The 26602-nt window shown below is 55.0% G+C and overlaps 1 protein-coding gene across 7 annotated transcripts in view; it reads right to left on the bottom strand.

The window, feature by feature from the left end:
• Window positions 1-26602, bottom strand: part of LOC120941766 (arf-GAP with GTPase, ANK repeat and PH domain-containing protein 3-like) — a 118285-nt gene that overhangs the window by 37056 nt on the left and 54627 nt on the right. For all 7 annotated transcript variants that reach the window (XM_040355432.1, XM_040355435.1, XM_040355434.1 and 4 more), the window contains one exon: window positions 1821-1925. In XM_040355432.1, the coding sequence (XP_040211366.1) occupies window positions 1821-1925 (105 nt within the window). The remainder of the gene's footprint in view (window positions 1-1820; window positions 1926-26602) is intronic.

The following is a 26602-nucleotide window of genomic DNA, read 5'->3' as shown; positions in this document are numbered from 1 at the left end:
GACTGGGGGGGGGCTAAAGAGTCTTAGATGGGGCTGGTTCTGGACAGAGGAAGCATTGATGGCGTACATAGTCCTGGGTTTGTCACATGGGTGGCCCAAAGTGTGCCCATCCCCCACACCACCATCCTGAACTGGTGACATCCCTTCCCCTACCACCAGCCTGAACCGTGATATCCCATCCCCCACCACCAGCCTGAACCGTGACATCCCATCCCCCACCACCAGCTTGAACCGTCATATCCCATTCCCCACCACCAGCCTGAACCGTGACATCCCATCCCCCACCACCATCCTGAACTGGTGACATCCCATCCCCCACCACCAGCTTGAACCGTCATATCCCATTCCCCACCACCAGCCTGAACCGTGACATCCCATCCCCCACCACCAGCCTGAACCGTGATATCCCATCCCCCACCACCAGCCTGAACCGTGACATCCCATCCCCCACCACCAGCCTGAACCGTCATATCCCATCCCCCACCACCAGCCTGAACCGTCATATCCCATCCCTCACCACCAGCCTGAACCGTGACATCCCATCCCCCACCACCAGCCTGAACCGTGACATCCCATCCCCCACCACCAGCCTGAACCGTGACATCCCATCCCCCACCACCAGCCTGAACCGTCATATCCCATCCCCCACCACCAGCCTGAACCGTGACATCCCATCCCCCACCACCAGCCTGAACCGTCATATCCCATCCCCCACCACCAGCCTGAACCGTCATATCCCATCCCTCACCACCAGCCTGAACCGTGACATCCCATCCCCCACCACCAGCCTGAACCGTGACATCCCATCCCCCACCACCAGCCTGAACCGTCATATCCCATCCCTCACCACCAGCCTGAACCGTGACATCCCATCCCCCACCACCAGCCTGAACCGTCATATCCCATCCCTCACCACCAGCCTGAACCGTGACATCCCATCCCCCACCACCAGCCTGAACTGGTGATATAAAGCAGGCTGGATCCATGCGCCATATTGTGACCCCACCATCTGAATGTCGGAGTTGAAATTCAGACTCATCAGAACTGTGATACATTTGCCTATATGTCTCAGTTTAATTCTCCCTGCTTGCCATTGTGATTACCATCCGGTTATTGATGTGCTAATGTCCCCTCACTATTTCTAAAGGTTAATTGATCTATTGTGTTGTGTGAAGGAGAGCTGGGTTTATGTGGCTTGTGTTAATTATTCTGATTGCTTCATTGTGGTAATTATCTCTCTATATGCGGGGTCGAGCGGTCTGGTTGATGTATTCAGTACAGCTAGTGCTCAGCGTCATTGATGTCATTGTCTAAAGAAAATGTGTTTTCAGACTCGGCTCCGTCGTGTCTGCCTACTCATCTGTATGGAAGCCCCAGTGTGAGGGGGGCGGAGATTTGTCATTGTAACAGTTTTGGAAATGACATATAAGCTGTGTGTTATAACATTAAAGTCTGTCTTGTTCTAGCAGTAAGCCTGGACTCATGTGTGGGGGATCCTGTGATGTTCTTGTATGGAGAGGAGGGAATGCTTGACGGGGATATCATACCGATACCGTCACAAGAACCAACAAAGTGTGTGTGAAAATCCCAGAAATACTCAGACCGGCCCGTCTAACACCAACAACCATGAGCCACGTCCAAAGTCACGAGATCCCCTTTCTCCCCCAATTACCACCTCTAGGGGCCTAAATGCATTGCTGCCATGTGATTGGCCGATTAGCAATTTGTGTTACCAAGCAACTGAACGGGTGTACCTTATAAAGTGTCCGGTGAGTGACTATTCAATGATAGATATATAGGAGGGAGGAGTCAGGACTCACGTGCAGGCTCGGGTGATAGGTCAGCACTCCGTTATCACACAGCGTCACGTACTTCTTCTTCCATTCTTTATTCAGAGATTTCCCACTTCTCTTCAGAAGAACACCCTGAGGAGGAGAGAAAGAAAATTCACTACATCTCACTTTACAGCAGCCGAGACTCTTCCTTCCTGCACCTCCCTTTCCTGCACAAGAGACACCGTCTCCATCTCCCTTTCCTGCAGAAGACACACCGTCTCCACCTCCCTTTCCTGCAGAGGAGACACCGTCTCCATCTCCCTTTCCTGCAGAAGAGACACCGTCTCCATCTCCCTTTCCTGCACAAGAGACACCGTCTCCACCTCCCTTTCCTGCAGAAGAGACACCGTCTCCACCTCCCTTTCCTGCAGAAGAGACACCGTCTCCATCTCCCTTTCCTGCAGAAGAGACACCGTCTCCATCTCCCTTTCCTGCAGAGGAGACACCGTCTCCATCTCCCTTTCCTGCACAAGAGACACCGTCTCCATCTCCCTTTCCTGCAGAAGAGACACCGTCTCCATCTCCCTTTCCTGCAGAGGAGACACCGTCTCCATCTCCCTTTCCTGCACAAGAGACACCGTCTCCACCTCCCTTTCCTGCAGAAGAGACACCGTCTCCATCTCCCTTTCCTGCAGAAGAGACACCGTCTCCACCTCCCTTTCCTGCAGAAGAGACACCGTCTCCATCTCCCTTTCCTGCAGAGGAGACACCGTCTCCATCTCCCTTTCCTGCAGAGGAGACACCGTCTCCATCTCCCTTTCCTGCAGAAGAGACACAGTCTCCACCTCCCTTTCCTGCAGAAGAGACACCGTCTCCATCTCCCTTTCCTGCACAAGAGACACCGTCTCCATCTCCCTTTCCTGCAGAAGAGACACCTCCTCCACCTCACTTTAGGACAGAGAAGACACTTCCTCCATCTCACTTTATGGAAGAGGAGACACTTCCTCCATCTCCCTTTATGGAAGAGGAGACACTTCCTCCATCTCCCTTTATGGAAGAGGAGACACTTCCTCCATCTCCCTTTATGGAAGAGGAGACACTTCCTCCATCTCCCTTTATGGAAGAGGAGACACTTCCTCCATCTCACTTTATGGAAGAGGAGACACTTCCTCCATCTCACTTTATGGAAGAGGAGACACTTCCTCCATCTCACTTTATGGAAGAGGAGACACTTCCTCCATCTCACTTTATGGAAGAGGAGACACTTCCTCCATCTCACTTTATGGAAGAGGAAACACTTCCTCCATCTCACTTTATGGAAGAGGAGACACTTCCTCCACCTCACTTTAGGGCAGAGGAGACACTTCCTCCATCTCACTTTATGGAAGAGGAGACACTTCCTTCATCTCACTTTATGGAAGAGGAGACACTTCCTCCATCTCACTTTATGGAAGAGGAGACACTTCCTCCATCTCCCTTTATGGAAGAGGAAACACTTCCTCCACCTCACTTTATGGAAGAGGAGACACTTCCTTCATCTCACTTTATGGAAGAGGAGACACTTCCTGCATCTCACTTTATGGAAGAGGAGACACTTCCTCCATCTCACTTTATGGAAGAGGAGACACTTCCTCCATCTCACTTTATGGAAGAGGAGACACTTCCTCCATCTCACTTTATGGCAGAGGAGACACTTCCTCCATCTCACTTTATGGCAGAGGAGACTCTTCCTCCATCTCACTTTATGGAAGAGGAGACTCTTCCTCATTCTCACTTTATGGAAGAGGAGACACTTCCTCCATCTCACTTTATGGAAGAGGAAACACTTCCTCCATCTCACTTTATGGCAGAGGAGACACTTCCTCCACCTCACTTTAGGGAAGAGGAGACACTTCCTCCATCTCACTTTATGAAGAGGAGACACTTCCTTCATCTCACTTTATGAAGAGGAGACACTTCCTCCATCTCACTTTATGAAGAGGAGACACTTCCTTCATCTCACTTTATGGAAGAGGAGACACTTCCTCCATCTCACTTTATGGAAGAGGAGACACTTCCTCCATCTCACTTTATGGAAGAGGAGACACTTCCTCCATCTCACTTTATGGAAGAGGAGACACTTCCTCCATCTCACTTTATGGCAGAGGAGACACTTCCTCCATCTCACTTTATGGAAGAGGAGACTCTTCCTCCATCTCACTTTATGGAAGAGGAGACACTTCCTCCATCTCACTTTATGGAAGAGGAGACACTTCCTCCATCTCACTTTATGGCAGAGGAGACACTTCCTCCATCTCACTTTATGGCAGAGGAGACACTTCCTCCATCTCACTTTATGGAAGAGGAGACACTTCCTCCATCTCACTTTACAGCAGAGACACTTCCTCCATCTCACTTTATGGAAGAGGAGACACTTCCTCTACCTCACTTTACAGCAGAAGAGACACTTCCTCCATTCTCCCTTTACGGCAGAGGAAACACTTCCTCCATCTCACTTTATGGAAGAGGAGACACTTCCTCTACCTCACTTTACAGCAGAAGAGACACTTCCTCCATTCTCCCTTTACGGCAGAGGAAACACTTCCTACATTTCCTGGTATGGCAGAGGAGACACTTCCTCCATCTCACTTTATGAAGAGGAAACACTTCCTCCATTCTCCCTTTACGGCAGAGGAAACACTTCCTCCATTCTCCCTTTACGGCAGAGGAAACACTTCCTCCATTTCCTGGTATGGCAGAGGAAACACTTCCTCCATCTCACTTTACAGCAGTGGTAAAAGGATCCAAGGAATAATAGATATTTTTGGGTTACATTGAATGTTTTTGTGGATTTTCTCCTCTGCTTTAATCTCATTGGTTATGGTAACTTCCTTCTCACCTCAATAGCCAATGGGATGTCAGCTAACAATTAGCAGTCAGCTTCTGGTCTGCTTTGTTGCTCCATTGCTGCACTCCCACCAGCAGGATGTCAGTAGTCTATCATCCACCTACCTTCATATTTACCACGAGGTGGAGTCACTTACCTGACTTACATTTCATCATCACTTTCTACAATCATACACCATGCACTCAACCCTCCCCCAACCTATGCTACTCAAGTATTATTAGAACATGGGGGGGGGGGGGGCACCCAGAAAACCAGGAACGAGGGAGAGGAGATCAGATACACAGAGTGAGGAACCTGCGAGGGAGAGGAGATCAGACACACAGAGGGAGGAACCTGTGGGGGAGTGAGGAACCTGCGGGGGAGAGGAGATCAGATACACAGAGGGAGGAACCTGTGAGGGAGGAGATCAGACACACAGAGTGAGGAACCTGCGGGGGAGAGGAGATCAGACACACAGAGTGAGGAACCTGCGGGGGAGAGGAGATCAGACACACAGAGGGAGGAATCTGTGGGGGAGTGGAGATCAGACACAGAGTGAGGAACCTGCGAGGGAGAGGAAATCAGATACACAGAGTGAGGAACCTGCGGGGAGAGGAGATCAGACACACAGAGGGAGGAACCTGCGGGGGAGAGGAAATCAGATACACAGAGTGAGGAACCTGCGGGGAGAGGAGATCAGACACACAGAGGGAGGAACCTGCGGGGGAGAGGAGATCAGATACACAGAGTGAGGAACCTGCGGGGGAGAGGAGATCAGATACACAGAGTGAGGAACCTGCGAGGGAGGAGATCAGACACACAGAGGGAGGAACCTGTGGGGGAGAGGAGATCAGATACACAGAGTGAGGAACCTGCGGGGGAGAGGAAATCACATACACAGAGTGAGGAACCTGCGAGGGAGGAGATCAGACACACAGAGGGAGGAACCTGCGGGGAGAGGAGATCAGATACACAGAGTGAGGAACCTGCGGGGGAGAGAAGATCAGACACACAGAGGGATGAACCTGCAGGGGAGAGAAGATCAGACACAGAGTGAGGAACCTGCGGGGGAGAGGAGATCAGAGACACAGAGTGAGGAACCTGCGGGGGAGAGGAGATCAGAGACACAGAGGGAGGAACCTGCGGAGAGATCAGATACACAGATGGAGGAACCTGCGGGGGAGAGATCAGATACACAGAGGGAGGAATCTGCGGGGGAGAGGAGATCAGTGACACAGAGGGAGGAACCTGCGAGGGAGAGGAGATCAGATACACAGAGTGAGGAACCTGCGGGGGAGAGGAGATCAGATACACAGTGGGAGGAACCTGCGGGGGAGAGGAGATCAGATACACAGAGGGAGGAATCTGCGGGGGAGAGATCAGACACACAGAGGAAGGAACCTGCGAGGGAGAGATCAGATACACAGAGTGAGGAACCTGTGGGGGAGAGGAGATCAGATACACAGAGGGAGGAACCTGTGGGGGAGAGGAGATCAGATACACAGAGGGAGGAACCTGTGGGGGAGAGGAGATCAGATACACAGAGGGAGGAACCTGTGGGGGAGAGGAGATCAGATACACAGAGGAAGGAACCTGCGAGGGAGAGGAGATCAGATACACAGAGGGAGGAACCTGCGGGGGAGAGGAGATCAGACACACAGAGGGAGGAACCTGCGAGGGAGAGGAGATCAGATACACAGAGTGAGGAACCTGCGGGGGAGAGGAGATCAGATACACAGAGTGAGGAACCTGCGAGGGAGGAGATCAGACACACAGAGGGAGGAACCTGTGGGGGAGAGGAGATCAGATACACAGAGTGAGGAACCTGCGGGGGAGAGGAAATCACATACACAGAGTGAGGAACCTGCGAGGGAGGAGATCAGACACACAGAGGGAGGAACCTGCGGGGAGAGGAGATCAGATACACAGAGTGAGGAACCTGCGGGGGAGAGAAGATCAGACACACAGAGGGATGAACCTGCAGGGGAGAGAAGATCAGACACAGAGTGAGGAACCTGCGGGGGAGAGGAGATCAGAGACACAGAGTGAGGAACCTGCGGGGGAGAGGAGATCAGAGACACAGAGGGAGGAACCTGCGGAGGAGAGATCAGATACACAGATGGAGGAACCTGCGGGGGAGAGATCAGATACACAGAGGGAGGAATCTGCGGGGGAGAGGAGATCAGTGACACAGAGGGAGGAACCTGCGAGGGAGAGGAGATCAGATACACAGAGTGAGGAACCTGCGGGGGAGAGGAGATCAGATACACAGAGGGAGGAATCTGCGGGGGAGAGATCAGACACACAGAGGAAGGAACCTGCGAGGGAGAGATCAGATACACAGAGTGAGGAACCTGTGGGGGAGAGGAGATCAGATACACAGAGGGAGGAACCTGTGGGGGAGAGGAGATCAGATACACAGAGGGAGGAACCTGTGGGGGAGAGGAGATCAGATACACAGAGGGAGGAACCTGTGGGGGAGAGGAGATCAGATACACAGAGTGAGGAACCTGTGGGGGAGAGGAGATCAGATACACAGAGGAAGGAACCTGCGAGGGAGAGGAGATCAGATACACAGAGGGAGGAACCTGCGGGGGAGAGGAGATCAGACACACAGAGGGAGGAACCTGCGAGGGAGAGGAGATCAGATACACAGAGTGAGGAACCTGTGGAGGAGAGGAGATCAGATACACAGATTGAGGAACCTGCGGGGGAGAGGAAATCAGATACACAGAGGGAGGAACCTGCGAGGGAGAGGAGATCAGATACACAGAGGGAGGAACCTGCGAGGGAGAGGAGATCAGACACACAGAGGGAGGAACCTGTGGGGGAGAGGAGATCAGACACACAGAGGGAGGAACCTGCGGGGGAGGAGATCAGATACAGAGGGATGAAGAGGCTCTACAGTGAGGAGAAAAGGTATTTGATTGGCTGCTGATTTTATTGGTCGGTTTATTATAACAGGGAGAGAAAAACAACAACAAGATCCAGAAAATCACATTTCATAAAAGTTATAATTTGATTTGCATTTTATTGAGTGAAATAAGTAAGTGAACCCCGATTTCTGGCTCCCAGGTGTCTTCTATACAGGTAATGAGCTGAGATGAGGAGCACTCTCTCTCTTATAGGGAGCACTCTCCTAATCTCAGCTTGTTACCTGTATAGAAGACTCCTGTCCACAGAATCGATCAGATTCCAATCTCTCCACCATGGGGAAGACCAAAGATCTGTCGGGGAGAAGATTGGAGATCTACACAAGGCTGGAATGGGCTACAAGACCATCGCCAAGCAGCTTGGTGGGAGGAGACAACATCTGGTGGGAGGAGACAACAGTTGGTGGATTATCACAAAATAACGGTCACTCCCCTCGGTCTCAGGGTCGCCACCTCATTCCTATAAACCCGAACACATATGAATTACACAGGTTCTGAGGATTTAATGCAGATGAGGCACCAAGTGAGTTTAATCTCCACCTTAATCAGCCTCAGAACCTGTGTACTTCATGGCTACATTCTCCCCCCACTTCAATTCTTTGGTCCCCAAAGAGGTGAGGATATTGAAAGTAACCAAACATAAATGAAGAATTGGAGGTGATCGGGTTTAAAGGCATGAGGTGACAACTCTACTCAGGAGAACGGTGAGGAATCCGCCCAGAACTACACCGGAGGATCTTGTCACTGATCTCAGCTGGGACCATCGTCACCAAGGAAACAATTGGTAACACACTACACCGGGAGGGACTGAAATCCTGCAGCCCCCGCAAGGTCCCCCTGATCAGGAAATCACATGACAGCCCGTCTGATGTCCGATAATCAACATCTGAATGATTCCGAGGAGAACTGGGGGAGGGGTTGTGGTCAGAGGAGACCAAAATCAAGATCTTTGGTATCAACTCAACGTGTTTGGAGGAGGAGGAATGCTGACTATGACCCCAAGAACCCCATCCCTCACCGTCATCCATGGAGAACACCATCCCCCGCCGTCATACATGGAGGGGGAAACATGCTTTGGGGGGGTTTCTGCTAAGGGGACGATGGGCGGGGCCATGTACCATCAAATCTTGGGTAAGAACCTCCTTCCCTCAGACAGAACAATGAAGATGGGTGGGGGACGGGTCTTCCAGCATGAGAAGGACCCAAAACACACGGCCAAGGCAACAAAGGAGGGGCTAAAGAAGCAGCACATGAAGGTCCTGGAGTGGCCTAGCCAGTCTCCAGACCTTAATCCTATAGAAAATATGTGGAGGAGCTGAAGGTTCGAGTGACCAAATGTCAGCCTGGAAACCTTCATGACTTGGAGAGGAGAAAATCCCTCCTGAGATGCGTGAGAACCTGGAGGCCAACTCCAAGAAACGTCTGACCTCTGTGACCCCCGACAAGGAACCTCCCCCAACTACTAAGGAACCTCCCCCAACTCCAAGAAACGTCTGACCTCTGTGACCCCCGACAAGGAACCTCCCCCAACTACTAAGGAACCTCCCCCAACTCCAAGAAACGTCTGACCTCTGTGACCCCCGACAAGGAACCTCCCCCAACTACTTAGGAACCTCCCCCAACTCCAAGAAACGTCTGACCTCTGTGACCCCCGACAAGGAACCTCCCCCAACTACTAAGGAACCTCCCCAACTCCAAGAAACGTCTGACCTCTGTGACCCCCAACAAGGGATTCTCCACCAATCACAAGTCACGTTCTGTGAGGGGTTCACTTACTTATTCCACTCATTAAATGCAAATTATAACTTTTATGAAATGTGTTTTTCTGGATATTTTTGTTGTTTTTCTCTCCGTTATATAATAATCCGACCAATAAAATGATAGAGACCGATCGTTTCTTTCTCACAGAATCAGCCGCCAATCAAATACTTTAAGAGACAGAAGAGAGAAGAGAGAGGAGTGCAGAGACAGAAGAGAGAGGGGAGAGGAGTGTAGAGACAGAAGAGAGAGGGGAGAGGAGTGCAGAGACAGAAGAGAGAGGGGAGAGGAGTGTAGAGACAGAAGAGAGAGGGGAGAGGAGTGCAGAGACAGAAGAGAGAGGGGAGAGGAGTGTAGAGACAGAAGAGAGAGGGGAGAGGAGTGCAGAGACAGAAGAGAGAGGGGAGAGGAGTGCAGAGACAGAAGAGAGAGGGGAGAGGAGTGCAGAGACAGAAGAGAGAGGGGAGAGGAGTGCAGAGACAGAAGAGAGAGGGGAGAGGAGTGCAGAGACAGAAGAGAGAGGGGAGAGGAGTGCAGAGACAGAAGAGAGAGGGGAGAGGAGTGTAGAGACATTAGAGAGAGGGGAGAGGAGTGTAGAGACAGAAGAGAGAGGGGAGAGGAGTGTAGAGACAGAAGAGAAGAGAGGGGAGAGGAGTGTAGAGACAGAAGAGAAGAGAGGGGAGAGGAGTGTAGAGACAGAAGAGAAGACAGAGGGGAGAGGAGAGCAGAGACAGAAGAGAAGAGAGGGGAGAGGAGTGTAGAGACAGAAGAGAAGAGAGGGGAGAGGAGTGTAGAGACAGAAGAGAAGACAGAGGGGAGAGGAGAGCAGAGACAGAAGAGAAGAGAGGGGAGAGGAGTGTAGAGACAGAAGAGAAGACAGAGGGGAGAGGAGAGCAGAGACAGAAGAGAAGAGAGGGGAGAGGAGTGTAGAGACAGAAGAGAAGACAGAGGGGAGAGGAGAGCAGAGACAGAGGGGAGAGGAGTGCAGAGACAGAGGGGAGAGGAGAGCAGAGACAGAGGGGAGAGGAGTGCAGAGACAGAGGGGAGAGGAGAGCAGAGACAGAGGGGAGAGGAGTGCAGAGACAGAGGGGAGAGGAGAGCAGAGACAGAGGGGAGAGGAGTGCAGAGACAGAGGGGAGAGGAGAGCAGAGACAGAGGGGAGAGGAGTGCAGAGACAGAGGGGAGAGGAGAGCAGAGACAGAGGGGAGAGGAGCGCAGAGACAGAGGGGAGAGGAGCGCAGAGACAGAGGGGAGAGGAGAGCAGAGACAGAGGGGAGAGGAGCGCAGAGACAGAGGGGAGAGGAGAGCAGAGACAGAGGGGAGAGGAGAGCAGAGACAGAGGGGAGAGGAGTGCAGAGAGAGAGGGGAGAGGAGAGCAGAGACAGAGGGGAGAGAAGAGCAGAGACAGAGGGGAGAGAAGAGCAGAGACAGAGGGGAGAGGAGAGCAGAGACAGAGGGGAGAGGAGAGCAGAGACAGAGGGGAGAGGAGCGCAGAGACAGAGGGGAGAGGAGCGCAGAGACAGAAGAGAAGAGAGAGGGGAGAGGAGAGCAGAGACAGAGGGGAGAGGAGAGCAGAGACAGAAGAGAAGAGAGAGGGGAGAGGAGAGCAGAGACAGAGGGGAGAGGAGCGCAGAGACAGAAGACAGAGGGGAGAGGAGTGTAGAGACAGAAGAGACAGAGGGGAGAGGAGTGTAGAGACAGAAGAGAGAGGGGAGAGGAGAGCAGAGACAGAGGGGAGAGGAGAGCAGAGACAGAGGGGAGAGGAGTGCAGAGACAGAGGGGAGAGGAGAGCAGAGACAGAGGGGAGAGGAGAGCAGAGACAGAGGGGAGAGGAGAGCAGAGACAGAGGGGAGAGGAGAGCAGAGACAGAGGGGAGAGGAGTGCAGAGACAGAGGGGAGAGGAGAGCAGAGACAGAGGGGAGAGGAGCGCAGAGACAGAGGGGAGAGGAGCGCAGAGACAGAGGGGAGAGGAGAGCAGAGACAGAGGGGAGAGGAGAGCAGAGACAGAGGGGAGAGGAGAGCAGAGACAGAAGAGAAGAGAGAGGGGAGAGGAGAGCAGAGACAGAGGGGAGAGGAGAGCAGAGACAGAAGAGAAGAGAGAGGGGAGAGGAGTGTAGAGACAGAGGGGAGAGGAGTGCAGAGACAGAAGAGAAGAGAGAGGGGAGAGGAGAGACAGCAGAGACAGAGGGGAGAGGAGAGCAGAGACAGAGGGGAGAGGAGTGCAGAGACAGAGGGGAGAGGAGAGCAGGCGGTTGCAGGAACATTAGAGGAGATCATCGGCTGGGTTTCTTCTTTCCGCACATCATGTGACTCGGAGTCGGGTTGCTGCACGTTTGTTTCATGAGGTTGAATCGCCATCTAGTGGCCATCAAGCAGACTGCTTTAGTCCTATAAAGAAAAAGGTGGGGGGAGAAGAGCGCAGAGAGAGAGAGAGGGGGGGAGAAGAGCGCAGAGAGAGAGAGAGGGGGGGGGGAGAAGAGCGCAGAGACAGAGGGGTGAGGGAAATCAGAGACAGACGGGAGAGGAGCGCAGAGACAGAGGGGAGGAGCGCAGAGACAGAGGGGAGGAGCGCAGAGACAGAGGGGAGAGGAGCGCAGAGACAGAGGGGAGAGGAGCGCAGAGACAGAGGGGAGGAGTGAAGAGACAGAGGGGAGGAGTGCAGAGACAGAGGGGAGAGGAGCGCAGAGACAGAGGGGAGGAGTGAAGAGACAGAGGGGAGGAGTGCAGAGACAGAGGGGAGGAGTGTAGAGACAAAGGGGAGGAGTGTAGAGACAGAGGGGAGGAGTGTAGAGACAGAGGGGAGGAGTGTAGAGACAGAGGGGAGGAGTGTAGAGACAGAGGGGAGGAGTGTAGAGAGAAAGGGGAGGAGTGTAGAGACAGAGGGGAGAGGAGCGCAGAGATGAGGGGGAGGAGTGTAGAGACAGAGGGGAGGAGTGTAGAGACAGAGGGGAGGAGTGTAGAGACAGAGGGGAGAGGAGCGCAGAGATGAGGGGGAGGAGTGTAGAGACAGAGGGGAGGAGTGTAGAGACAGAGGGGAGGAGTGTAGAGACAGAGGGGAGGAGTGTAGACAGAGGGGAGGAGCGTAGAGACAGAGGGGAGGAGCGTAGAGACAGAGGGGAGGAGCGTAGAGACAGAGGGGAGGAGCGTAGAGACAGAGGGGAGGAGCGTAGAGACAGAGGGGAGGAGCGTAGAGACAGAGGGGAGGAGCGTAGAGACAGAGGAGAGGAGCGTAGAGACAGAGGGGAGGAGCGTAGAGACAGAGGGGAGGAGTGTAGAGACAGAGGGGAGGAGTGTAGAGACAGAGGGGAGGAGCGTAGAGACAGAGGGGAGGAGCGTAGAGACAGAGGGGAGGAGCGTAGAGACAGAGGGGAGGAGCGTAGAGACAGAGGGGAGGAGCGTAGAGACAGAGGGGAGGAGCGTAGAGACAGAGGGGAGGAGTGTAGAGACAGAGGAGAGGAGCGTAGAGACAGAGGGGAGGAGCGTAGAGACAGAGGGGAGGAGTGTAGAGACAGAGGGGAGGAGTGTAGAGACAGAGGGGAGGAGTGTAGAGACAGAGGGGGGGAGTGTAGAGGCAGAGGGGAGGAGTGTAGAGACAGAGGGGAGGAGTGTAGAGACAGAGGGGAGGAGTGTAGAGACAGAGGGGAGGAGTGTAGAGACAGAGGGGAGGAGTGTAGAGACAGAGGGGAGGAGTGTAGAGACAGAGGGGAGGAGTGTAGAGACTGTGGGGAGGAGTGTAGAGACAGAGGGGAGGAGCGTAGAGGGGAGGAGTGAAGAGACAAAGGGGGGGAGTGTAGAGGAAGAGGGGAGGAGTGTAGAGGAAGAGGGGAGGAGTGTAGAGGAAGAGGGGAGGAGTGTAGAGGAAGAGGGGAGGAGTGAAGAGACAGAGGGGAGGAGTGTAGAGACAGAGGGGAGGAGTGTAGAGACAGAGGGGGGGAGTGTAGAGGCAGAGGGGAGGAGTGTAGAGACAGAGGGGAGGAGTGTAGAGACAGAGGGGAGGAGTGTAGAGACAGAGGGGAGGAGTGTAGAGACAGAGGGGAGGAGTGTAGAGACAGAGGGGAGGAGTGTAGAGACAGAGGGGAGGAGTGTAGAGACAGAGGGGAGGAGTGTAGAGACAGAGGGGAGGAGTGTAGAGACAGAGGGGAGGAGTGTAGAGACAGAGGGGAGGAGTGTAGAGACAGTGGGGAGGAGTGTAGAGACAGAGGGGAGGAGCGTAGAGGGGAGGAGTGAAGAGACAAAGGGGGGGAGTGTAGAGGAAGAGGGGAGGAGTGTAGAGGAAGAGGGGAGGAGTGTAGAGGAAGAGGGGAGGAGTGTAGAGGAAGAGGGGAGGAGTGTAGAGACAGAGGGGAGGAGTGTAGAGACAGAGGGGAGGAGTGTAGAGACAGAGGGGGGGAGTGTAGAGGCAGAGGGGAGGAGTGTAGAGACAGAGGGGAGGAGTGTAGAGACAGAGGGGAGGAGTGTAGAGACAGAGGGGAGGAGTGTAGAGACAGAGGGGAGGAGTGTAGAGACAGAGGGGAGGAGTGTAGAGACAGAGGGGAGGAGTGTAGAGACAGAGGGGAGGAGTGTAGAGACAGAGGGGAGGAGTGTAGAGACAGAGGGGAGGAGTGTAGAGACAGAGGGGAGGAGTGTAGAGACAGAGGGGAGGAGTGTAGAGACAGAGGGGAGGAGTGTAGAGACAGAGGGGAGGAGTGTAGAGACAGAGGGGAGGAGTGTAGAGACAGAGGGGAGGAGTGTAGACAGAGGGGAGGAGTGTAGAGACAGAGGGGAGGAGTGTAGAGACAGAGGGGAGGAGTGAAGAGACAGAGGGGAGGAGTGAAGAGACAGAGGGGAGGAGTGAAGAGACAGAGGGGAGGAGTGTAGAGACAGAGGGGAGGAGTGAAGAGACAGAGGGGAGGAGTGAAGAGACAGAGGGGAGGAGTGTAGAGACAGAGGGGAGGAGTGTAGAGACAGAGGGGAGGAGTGTAGACAGAGGGGAGGAGTGTAGAGACAGAGGGGAGGAGTGTAGAGACAGAGGGGAGGAGTGAAGAGACAGAGGGGAGGAGTGAAGAGACAGAGGGGAGGAGTGTAGAGACAGAGGGGAGGAGTGTAGAGACTGAGGGGAGGAGTGTAGAGACAGAGGGGAGGAGTGTAGAGACAGAGGGGAGGAGTCCAGCTACGGGGATAACAGTTGTCTCGGTACATCTTGCGACTTCCTGTTCCTCTGTGATTGGTGTTTCACTCCTCCAATCATCTCAGGTGGTCTCCGTCACACCTGGGGCAGGTGAATGATGGGCGTGTATTCAGAGGGATGTCTCCGCCCCCATCATGTGATCACTGAGCTCTATCAGCAGACAGATTCTTGTTCTGCCCCCGATGTACATCACCGCTCTCACCTCTATTCTAGGGCCACACTGAACACTCGTCTTTATTTTGGGGTTCACGGGGGGTCCGGGACGTCTTACCTGTACAAGGTCCTTGTGGACAGATCACCTTCTGGATAAACCCAACCAGTGTACACACTACTGAGGGGCCCCACCATTGTACACACCACTGAGGGGCCCCACCATTGTACACACTACTGAGGGGCCCCACCATTGTACACACTCCCTCCGAGGGGCCCCACCAGTGTACACACCACTGAGGGGCCCCACCATTGTACACACCACTGAGGGGCCCCACCATTGTACACACTACTGAGGGGCCCCACCATTGTACACACTCCCTCCGAGGGGCCCCACCAGTGTACACACTACTGAGGGGCCCCACCATTGTACACACTCCCTCCGAGGGGCCCCACCATTGTACACACTCCCTCCGAGGGGCCCCACCATTCTACACACTCCCTCCGAGGGACCCCACCATTGTACACACTCCCTCCGAGGGGCCCCACCATTGTACACACTCCCTCCGAGGGACCCCACCATTCTACACACTCCCTCCGAGGGACCCCACCATTCCACACACTCCCTCCGAGGGACCCCACCATTGTACACACTCCCTCCGAGGGGCCCCACCATTCTACACACTCCCTCCGAGGGACCCCACCATTGTACACACTCCCTCCGAGGGACCCCACCAGTGTACACACTCCCTCCGAGGGGCCCCACCAGTGTACACACTACTGAGGGGCCCCACCATTGTACACACTACTGAGGGGCCCCACCATTCTACACACTCCCTCCGAGGGACCCCACCATTGTACACACTCCCTCCGAGGGACCCCACCATTGTACACACTCCCTCCGAGGGGCCCCACCAGTGTACACACTCCCTCCGAGGGGCCCCACCAGTGTACACACTACTGAGGGGCCCCACCATTGTACACACTACTGAGGGGCCCCACCATTGTACACACTCCCTCCGAGGGACCCCACCATTGTACACACTCCCTCCGAGGGGCCCCACCAGTGTACACACTCCCTCCGAGGGACCCCACCATTGTACACACTCCCACCGAGGGACCCCACCATTGTACACACTCCCTCCGAGGGACCCCACCATTGTACACACTCCCACCGAGGGACCCCACCATTGTACACACTCCCTCCAAGGGGCCCCACCATTGTACACACTCCCTCCGAGGGGCCCCTCCATTCTACACACTCCCTCCGAGGGGCCCCACCAGTGTACACACTTCCTCCGAGGGGCCCCTCCATTCTACACACTCCCTCCGAGGGACCCCACCATTCTACACACTCCCTCCGAGGGACCCCACCATTGTACACACTCCCTCCGAGGGACCCCACCATTGTACACACTCCCTCCGAGGGACCCCTCCATTCTACACACTCCCTCCGAGGGGCCCCACCATTGTACACACTCCCTCCGAGGGACCCCACCATTCTACACACTCCCTCCGAGGGACCCCACCAGTGTACACACTCCCTCCGAGGGACCCCACCATTGTACACACTCCCTCCGAGGGGCCCCTCCATTCTACACACTCCCTCCGAGAGACCCCACCATTGTACACACTCCCTCCGAGGGACCCCACCATTGTACACACTCCCTCCGAGGGACCCCACCATTCTACACACTCCCTCCGAGGGGCCCCACCAGTGTACACACTCCCTCCGAGGGACCCCACCATTCTACACACTCCCTCCGAGGGACCCCTCCATTCTACACACTCCCTCCGAGGGGCCCCACCAGTGTACACACTCCCTCCGAGGGGCCCCACCATTCTACACACTCCCTTCGAGGGACCCCAACATTGTACACACTCCCTCCGAGGGACCCCACCATTGTACACACTCCCTCCGAGGGACCCCACCATTGTACACACTCCCTCCGAGGGGCCCCACCATTCTACACACTCCCTCCGAGGGGCCCCACCATTCTACACACTCCCTCCGAGGGACCCCACCATTGTACACACTCCCTCCGAGGGACCCCACCATTCTACACACTCCCTCCGAGGGGCCCCACCATTGTACACACTACCTCCGAGGGACCCCACCATTGTACACATTCCCTCCGAGGGGCCCCACCATTCTACACACTCCCTCCGAGGGACCCCACCATTCTACACACTCCCTCCGAGGGACCCCACCATTGTACACACTCCCTCCGAGGGGCCCCACCATTGTACACACTCCCTCCGAGGGGCCCCACCAGTGTACACACTCCCTCCGAGGGACCCCACCATTGTACACACTCCCACCGAGGGACCCCACCATTGTACACACTCCCTCCGAGGGACCCCACCATTGTACACACTCCCACCGAGGGGCCCCACCAGTGTACACACTCCCTCCGAGGGGCCCCACCAGTGTACACACTACTGAGGGGCCCCACCATTGTACACACTACTGAGGGGCCCCACCATTGTACACACTACTGAGGGGCCCCACCATTGTACACACTCCCTCCGAGGGGCCCCACCAGTGTACACACTACTGAGGGGCCCCACCATTGTACACACTACTGAGGGGCCCCACCATTGTACACACTACTGAGGGACCCCACCATTGTACACACTCCCTCCAAGGGGCCCCACCATTGTACACACTCCCTCCGAGGGGCCCCTCCATTCTACACACTCCCTCCGAGGGGCCCCACCAGTGTACACACTTCCTCCGAGGGGCCCCTCCATTCTACACACTCCCTCCGAGGGACCCCACCATTCTACACACTCCCTCCGAGGGACCCCACCATTGTACACACTCCCTCCGAGGGACCCCACCATTGTACACACTCCCTCCGAGGGACCCCACCATTCTACACACTCCCTCCGAGGGGCCCCACCATTGTACACACTCCCTCCGAGGGACCCCACCATTCTACACACTCCCTCCGAGGGACCCCACCAGTGTACACACTCCCTCCGAGGGACCCCACCATTGTACACACTCCCTCCGAGGGGCCCCTCCATTCTACACACTCCCTCCGAGAGACCCCACCATTGTACACACTCCCTCCGAGGGACCCCACCATTCTACACACTCCCTCCAAATGGACCCAACATTGTACACACTCCCTCCGAGGGGCCCCACCAGTGAACACACTCCCTCCGAGGGACCCCACCATTCTACACACTCCCTCCGAGGGGCCCCACCATTCTACACACTCCCTCCGAGGGACCCCTCCATTCTACACACTCCCTCCGAGGGGCCCCACCAGTGTACACACTCCCTCTGAGGGACCCCACCATTGTACACACTACTGAGGGACCCCACCATTGTACACACTCCCTCCGAGGGGCCCCACCATTCTACACACTGCCTCCGAGGGGCCCCACCAGTGTACACACTTCCTCCGAGGGGCCCCTCCATTCTACACACTCCCTCCGAGGGACCCCACCATTCTACACACTCCCTCCGAGGGACCCCACCATTGTACACACTCCCTCCGAGGGACCCCACCATTGTACACACTCCCTCCGAGGGACCCCTCCATTCTACACACTCCCTCCGAGGGGCCCCACCATTGTACACACTCCCTCCGAGGGACCCCACCATTCTACACACTCCCTCCGAGGGACCCCACCAGTGTACACACTCCCTCCGAGGGACCCCACCATTGTACACACTCCCTCCGAGGGGCCCCTCCATTCTACACACTCCCTCCGAGAGACCCCACCATTCTACACACTCCCTCCAAATGGACCCAACATTGTACACACTCCCTCCGAGGGACCCCACCATTCTACACACTCCCTCCGAGGGGCCCCACCATTCTACACACTCCCTCCGAGGGACCCCACCATTGTACACACTCCCTCCGAGGGGCCCCACCATTGTACACACTCCCTCCGAGGGGCCCCACCAGTGTACACACTCCCTCCGAGGGACCCCACCATTGTACACACTCCCACCGAGGGACCCCACCATTGTACACACTCCCTCCGAGGGACCCCACCATTGTACACACTCCCACCGAGGGGCCCCACCAGTGTACACACTCCCTCCGAGGGGCCCCACCAGTGTACACACTACTGAGGGGCCCCACCATTGTACACACTACTGAGGGGCCCCACCATTGTACACACTACTGAGGGGCCCCACCATTGTACACACTCCCTCCGAGGGGCCCCACCAGTGTACACACTACTGAGGGGCCCCACCATTGTACACACTACTGAGGGGCCCCACCATTGTACACACTACTGAGGGACCCCACCATTGTACACACTCCCTCCAAGGGGCCCCACCATTGTACACACTCCCTCCGAGGGGCCCCTCCATTCTACACACTCCCTCCGAGGGGCCCCACCAGTGTACACACTTCCTCCGAGGGGCCCCTCCATTCTACACACTCCCTCCGAGGGACCCCACCATTCTACACACTCCCTCCGAGGGACCCCACCATTGTACACACTCCCTCCGAGGGACCCCACCATTGTACACACTCCCTCCGAGGGACCCCACCATTCTACACACTCCCTCCGAGGGGCCCCACCATTGTACACACTCCCTCCGAGGGACCCCACCATTCTACACACTCCCTCCGAGGGACCCCACCAGTGTACACACTCCCTCCGAGGGACCCCACCATTGTACACACTCCCTCCGAGGGGCCCCTCCATTCTACACACTCCCTCCGAGAGACCCCACCATTGTACACACTCCCTCCGAGGGACCCCACCATTCTACACACTCCCTCCAAATGGACCCAACATTGTACACACTCCCTCCGAGGGGCCCCACCAGTGTACACACTCCCTCCGAGGGACCCCACCAGTGTACACACTCCCTCCGAGGGACCCCACCATTCTACACACTCCCTCCGAGGGGCCCCACCATTCTACACACTCCCTCCGAGGGACCCCTCCATTCTACACACTCCCTCCGAGGGGCCCCACCAGTGTACACACTCCCTCTGAGGGACCCCACCATTGTACACACTACTGAGGGACCCCACCATTGTACACACTCCCTCCGAGGGGCCCCACCATTCTACACACTGCCTCCGAGGGGCCCCACCATTCTACACACTCCCTCCGAGGGGCCCCACCATTCTACACACTCCCTCCGAGGGGCCCCACCATTCTACACACTCCCTCCGAGGGACCCCACCATTCTACACACTCCCTTCGAGGGACCCCACCATTGTACACACTACTGAGGGACCCCACCATTGTACACACTCCCTCCGAGGGGCCCCACCATTCTACACACTCCCTTCGAGGGACCCCACCATTGTACACACTCCCTCCGAGGGGCCCCACCATTCTACACACTCCCTCCGAGGGGCCCCACCATTCTACACACTCCCTCCGAGGGGCCCCACCATTCTACACACTCCCTCCGAGGGACCCCACCATTGTACACACTCCCTCCGAGGGACCCCACCATTCTACACACTCCCTCCGAGGGGCCCCACCATTGTACACACTACCTCCGAGGGACCCCACCATTGTACACATTCCCTCCGAGGGGCCCCACCATTCTACACACTCCCTCCGAGGGACCCCACCATTCTACACACTCCCTCCGAGGGGCCCCACCATTCTACACACTCCCTCCGAGGGACCACACCATTCTACACACTCCCTCCGAGGGACCCCACCATTCTACACACTCCCTCCGAGGGACCCCACCATTCTACACACTCCCTCCGAGGGGCCCCACCATTGTACACACTACCTCCGAGGGACCCCACCATTGTACACACTCCCTCCGAGGGACCCCACCATTCTACACACTCCCTCCGAGGGGCCCCACCATTCTACACACTCCCTCCGAGGGACCCCACCATTCTACACACTCCCTCCGAGGGGCCCCACCATTCTACACACTCCCTCCGAGGGGCCCCACCATTGTACACACTCCCTCCGAGGGACCCCACCATTGTACACACTCCCTCCGAGGGACCCCACCATTGTACACACTCCCTCCGAGGGGCCCCACCATTGTACACACTACCTCCGAGGGACCCCACCATTCTACACACTCCCTCCGAGGGGCCCCACCATTGTACACACTACTGAGGGGCCCCACCATTGTACACACTCCCTCCGAGGGACCCCACCATTGTACACACTCCCTCCGAGGGACCCCACCATTGTACACACTCCCTCCGAGGGACCCCACCATTGTACACACTCCCTCCGAGGGGCCCCACCATTGTACACACTCCCTCCGAGGGACCCCACCATTGTACACACTCCGAGGTCTTGGTGGGATTTGATGGTTGGATGGAGGTTGGGGACATCCTGGGAAGGGGGAGGGACTTGGTGTTCAGAGAGCACCGAGGATCCACCCAACACATTCTACTGAAGCCGAGGAATCCGCTGTGGCCGAGTCCCGGCGGCTTCATCCACCCTGCAGTGCAATTTACACACAAATTAGATGCCAAGCTTGTCCTCTGCCACCTTCACCCACCCGAGCACCAATCATCTGTCACAATTCTTTCTCATTGGGCTTCTAGGCCAGAAATATTATCCCTTCTTCCAGCTCTGACGTCACTGGCTGCATGCTTGTTTCAGGTCAGAGAAGAGAGGATGACAGGGGAGTCCATCCTCACCGGGCAGAAGATCGGGGGGTAAAAGGTCCTATAAGAACACATACCTCTGTTCTCATACTACACCATTACCCCAAATAAAATGTAAGCTCTTCAGCCAAGTGCACATACCGTATGATTCAGACAATGTAGTCAGTGGGGTGGGGAGGGTTGTGTGTGTGTGGGGGGGGGGGGGGGGGGAGCAAACTACCTTTATACACGTTAACAAACCGTCATATACGCCCCTCACACCTGACTCTCAGGCCAGGTTGGTGGAGGGAAGAGGGCATTTAGGATTAATGGACCAGGATTGTGGGGGTATGAGGACATATGGGGTTGAGGGGCCTGGCTGATGAAGGTATAAGGGTATACAGGGGGGGGGGGGGGTATAAAGGGTACATAGGCCTAATGGGCTGGGCTAGTGGAGTAGGAGGGGTATGGGGATGGGTGGAGCTGAGGAGTATGATGGGTACACAGGGTTGATCGGCCAGGTTGGTGGAGGGAAGAGGGCATTTAGGATTAATGGACCAGGATTGTGGGGGTATGAGGACATATGGGGTTGAGGGGCCTGGCTGATGAAGGTATAAGGGTATACAGGAAGGGGGGGGGTTATAAAGGGTACATAGGCCTAATGGGCTGGGCTAGTGGAGTAGGAGGGGTATGGGTGGGGCTGAGGAGTATGATGGGTACACAGGGTTGATAGGCCAGGTTGGTGGAGGGAAGAGGGCATTTAGGATTAATGGACCAGGATTGTGGGGGGTATGAGGACATATGTGGTTGAGGGGCCTGGCTGATGAAGGTATAAGGGTATACAGGAAGGGGGGGGGGGTTATAAAGGGTACATAGGCCTAATGGGCTGGGCTAGTGGAGTAGGAGGGGTATGGGGATGGGTGGAGCTGAGGAGTATGACGGGTACACAGGGTGGATAGGCCAGGCTGGTACATAGGATTGATGGGCAGGGCTGCTGAGTGTATGAGGGGTATATAGGGCTGATGGGATGGTAGAGGTATAAGGGCTACAGAAAGTTGATGGGTCAGACAGGTAGTGGTGTAAGGGGCATATAGGCTTCATGGGCATGATGGCTACATAGGGTTGATAGGCCAAGCTGGTGGGAGGATGATGGGTACAGAGAGGTAATGGGCTGGGCGGAGAATAAAAGGTATATAGGGTTGATGGACCAGGCTGGTGGAGCTATGGGGGGGGGGGGGTAAAAGGTTAGTGGACTGGGCTAGTAGAGGTATGAGGGATAAATAAGGTTGATGGGCTGGGCCAGTGTGGGTATGATGGATATAAAAAGATTTGAGTGGTCAGGCTGGTAGAGGTATGAGAGATAAAATGTGATGAGTGATGGGCTGGTGTGGGTATGAGGGGTTTATTGGGCTGATGGGGGTACGAGGAATACATATGGTTAATGGTCTGGTGGGGTATGAGGGGTATATAGTGTCTATGGGCTGGTGGGGTATATAGTGTCTATGGGCTGGTGGGGTATATAAAGTTGATGGCTTATGGGCTATGAAGGGTAAATAAGTCTACGGGCTGGTGGGAGGGTATGAGAGGAATATATAAAATTGATGGGTTGGGATAGTGGGGTAAATATATGTCTATAGGCTAGAGGGGTATATAGTGTTTATGGGCTCTTGGTGGTATTTGGATATATAAGGTTGATGAGTTATGGGCTGGGTGGGGGGTATGAGGGGTATATAGTGTCTACGGGCTGGGTGGGGGGTATATAGTGTCTATGGGCTGGGTGGGGGGTATGAGGGGTATATAGTGTCTACGGGCTGGGTGGGGGTATGAGGGGTATATAGTGTCTACGGGCTGGGTGGGGGGTATATAGTATCTATGGGCTGGGTAGGGGGTATGAGGGGTATATAGTGTATGGGCTGGGTGGGGGGGTATGAGGGGTATATAGTGTCTATGGGCTGGGTGAGGGGTATATAGTGTATGGGCTGGGTGGGGGGTATGAGGGTTATATAGTGTCTACGGGCTGGGTGGGGGGTATGAGGGGTATATAGTGTCTACGGGCTGGGTGGGGGGTATGAGGGGTATATAGTGTCTATGGGCTGGGTAGGGGGTATGAGGGGTTGTAACGGAATGACCCGGGACAAACAGAGACTTTGGAAGGATGAGGGGTACTCCTGTACCGGCGTCATTAATAACTCTTATGTCTAGGGTCACCTTATGTCCGATAGGGCCATAGGGTGACTGAGAAATGATATCCTAAATTACAGGACAGGGGACATTACTGATAGTTCATATTGCAGGAGATATTGCAAAGTGTTGGTTTATTCCATGACTCCTCTCTCTGTGTAGACTGTTGACATGCTAATTGAGGCTGGCTCTTGAAAGGCCTTTCATTGTGTGATAACACTGTGTAAAGCCTATTGAAGCTCATAGGTGTGAATACCTTTCTGTCGGAGACAGACCGTCTGTCTAAAGATGTGGATAGAGGGGAAATCATTGTGTGATGGCGTTTTGTTTGAATTCTGTTAATGAAGGAATGTGACTTCTCAGGTGCAGTGATTAGGTCATGATAATTATAGACTGGTGCCGAAATGTCTGGAATGTTTAGCAATTAGCCATCTGAAGGTGTATTGAAGCCCCCCCAGGGTGTGAGGTGTGGGTGGAGAGTTTAATTGTTCCTGTGATCACTGAACATGCCTTGAAAACTGTATATAAACCTGAGAGCTAACCATTAAAAGTGTTCATAGATTTTGAAACCAGTAACAGAGCAAGTCTCGTTATTCTGGGAAATGGGATGTCTGATGGATGGTTGGAGTGTCAGATAAGCTGTCGTGGGTTGATGGAAGGTCGTAGACGGTGGTGACCGTTACAGGGTTATATAGTGTCTATGGGCTGGGTGGGGTATGAGAGATAAATTGTGATGAGTGATGGGCTGGTGGGGGTACGCGGAATACATATGGTTAATGGTCTGGTGGGCTATGAGGGGTATATAGTGTCTATGGGCTGGTGGGGTATATAGTGTCTATGGGCTGGTGGGGTATATAAAGTTGATGGCTTATGGGCTATGAAGGGTAAATAAGTCTACGGGCTGGTGGGAGGGTATGAGAGGAATATATAAAATTGATGGGTTGGAATAGTGGGGTAAATATATGTCTATAGGCTAGAGGGGTATATAGTGTTTATGGGCTCTTGGTGGTATTTGGATATATAAGGTTGATGAGTTATGGGCTGGGTGGGGGGTATATAGTGTCTATGGGCTGGGTGGGGGGTATGAGGGGTATATAGTGTCTACGGGCTGGTGGGGGGTATGAGGCGTATATAGTGTCTACGGGCTGGGTGGGGGGTATGAGGGGTATATAGTGTCTACAGGCTGGGTGGGGGGTATATAGTGTCTAGGGGCTGGGTGGGGGGTATGAGGGGTATATAGTGTCTACGGGCTGGGTGGGGGTATGAGGGGTATATAGTGTCTACAGGCTGGGTGGGGGGTATGAGGGGTATATAGTGTCTACGGGCTGGGTGGGGGTATATAGTGTCTACGGGCTGGGTGGGGGGTATATAGTGTCTACGGGCTGGGTGGGGAGTATATAGTGTCTACGGGCTGGGTGGGGAGTATATAGTGTCTACGGGCTGGGTGGGGAGTATGAGGGGTATATAGTGTCTACGGGCTGGGTGGGGGGTATATAGTGTCTACGGGCTGGGTGGGGGGTATGAGGGGTATATAGTGTCTACAGGCTGGGTGGGGGGTATGAGGGGTATATAGTGTCTACGGGCTGGGTGGGGGTATATAGTGTCTACGGGCTGGGTGGGGGTATATAGTGTCTACGGGCTGGGTGGGGGGTATATAGTGTCTACGGGCTGGGTGGGGAGTATATAGTGTCTACGGGCTGGGTGGGGAGTATGAGGGGTATATAGTGTCTACGGGCTGGGTGGGGGGTATGAGGGGTATATAGTGTCTATGGGCTGGGTGAGGGGTATATAGTGTCTACGGGCTGGGTGGGGGGTATATAGTGTCTACGGGCTGGGTGGGGGTATGAGGGGTATATAGTGTCTATGGGCTGGGTGGGGGGTATGAGAGATATACTCTCTCTATATATTACTATACAGACGGGTTACGTATTGACCTTCCCTTCTCTCCCCGTCACCTTCATTCAGCCGCATGGGACAATGCTGCCACTGGTTGATTGGCCCGACACGGTCACATGGTAGCTGGCCTGTGTAAGCTCTAAGTGGAAGAAAGCTTGCACTGACTGTATGGTGGGGTAGGAATGGGGGAGGGGGCTGTGTACGCAATGATCGAGTTCCCTTTTAGAGAAGAAAATTTTCTTTTTAACCATGACTGTGCGCTCAGGGGCCACATTTTCAGTACTGGGAGGACCTTCTTTATCAAGATGGAGGATTTTGGTCTGTGCCGACTTATAGCGGGGTTCCACCCGCCATTTTTTTTTTAAAGTCAGTAGCTACAAACACCGTAGCTGCTGATTTTTTAATAAGGACACTTACCTGTCCTAGGCGCCCAAAGTCGACCCCCCCCCCGAGTCCGATCGCAGCAGGTCCCCACGCCGCCATCCTCACTAAGGGAAACAGGCAGTGGAGCCTTGCGGCTTCACTGCCCGTTTCCTACTGCGCATGCTCGAGTCGCGCAGCGCTTGGCGAATGGGCTGGCTGCTCTCTGGGATACACACAGTCCCCGGAATACAACACGCCCCATTCACAGGAAGACCCCGCAGGAGGACCGAGGAAGAAGACCCGCCTCAGAGGAAGAAGAGGCAGATTACGGACTTCAGCATAGCAACCGATATTTCTGGTTAGTAAAATTGTTTTTTCTCCAAATGTTTTGGTAAAAATAATAATTGCAGGGTGGAACTCCACTTTAATGGCATCTCAGACATCCTGGAAATGGGTTGGCCGTACATTTGCACTGTGAAGATCGGCCTCCAGCTGTGGAGGTTTGGTGGTCTCATTTGTCTGTTCTTAGAGGGAGGCAGACCAGGGCGGTGTCTCCTGCTGAGGGGGGTTCAGCGCTCGGCACATCGGGAAGACATCCCAATTCTTATGTATAGAAGACGATTATCCAGGGGCTGCAGGGTGGGACCCTCTTGGACAATCTATGGGAGGCCGTGGTGGTGTCTCCTGGTGAGGGGGGTTCAGCGCTCGGCACATCGGGAAGACATCCCAATTCTCATGTATAGAAGACGATTATCCAGGGGCTGCAGGGTGGGACCCTCTTGGACAATCTATGGGAGGCCGTGGTGGTGTCTCCTGGTGAGGGGGGCTCAGTGCTCGGCACATCGGGAAGACATCCCAATTCTCATGTATAGAAGAAGGTTATCCAGGGGCTGCAGGGTGAGACCCTCTTGGACAATCTATGGGAGGCCGTTGTGGTGTCT

This window comes from Rana temporaria, chromosome 5, assembly GCF_905171775.1.
Source record: "Rana temporaria chromosome 5, aRanTem1.1, whole genome shotgun sequence".
Taxonomy (NCBI): Eukaryota; Metazoa; Chordata; class Amphibia; order Anura; family Ranidae; genus Rana; species Rana temporaria.
This window is presented reverse-complemented; position numbering and strand designations above follow the sequence as displayed.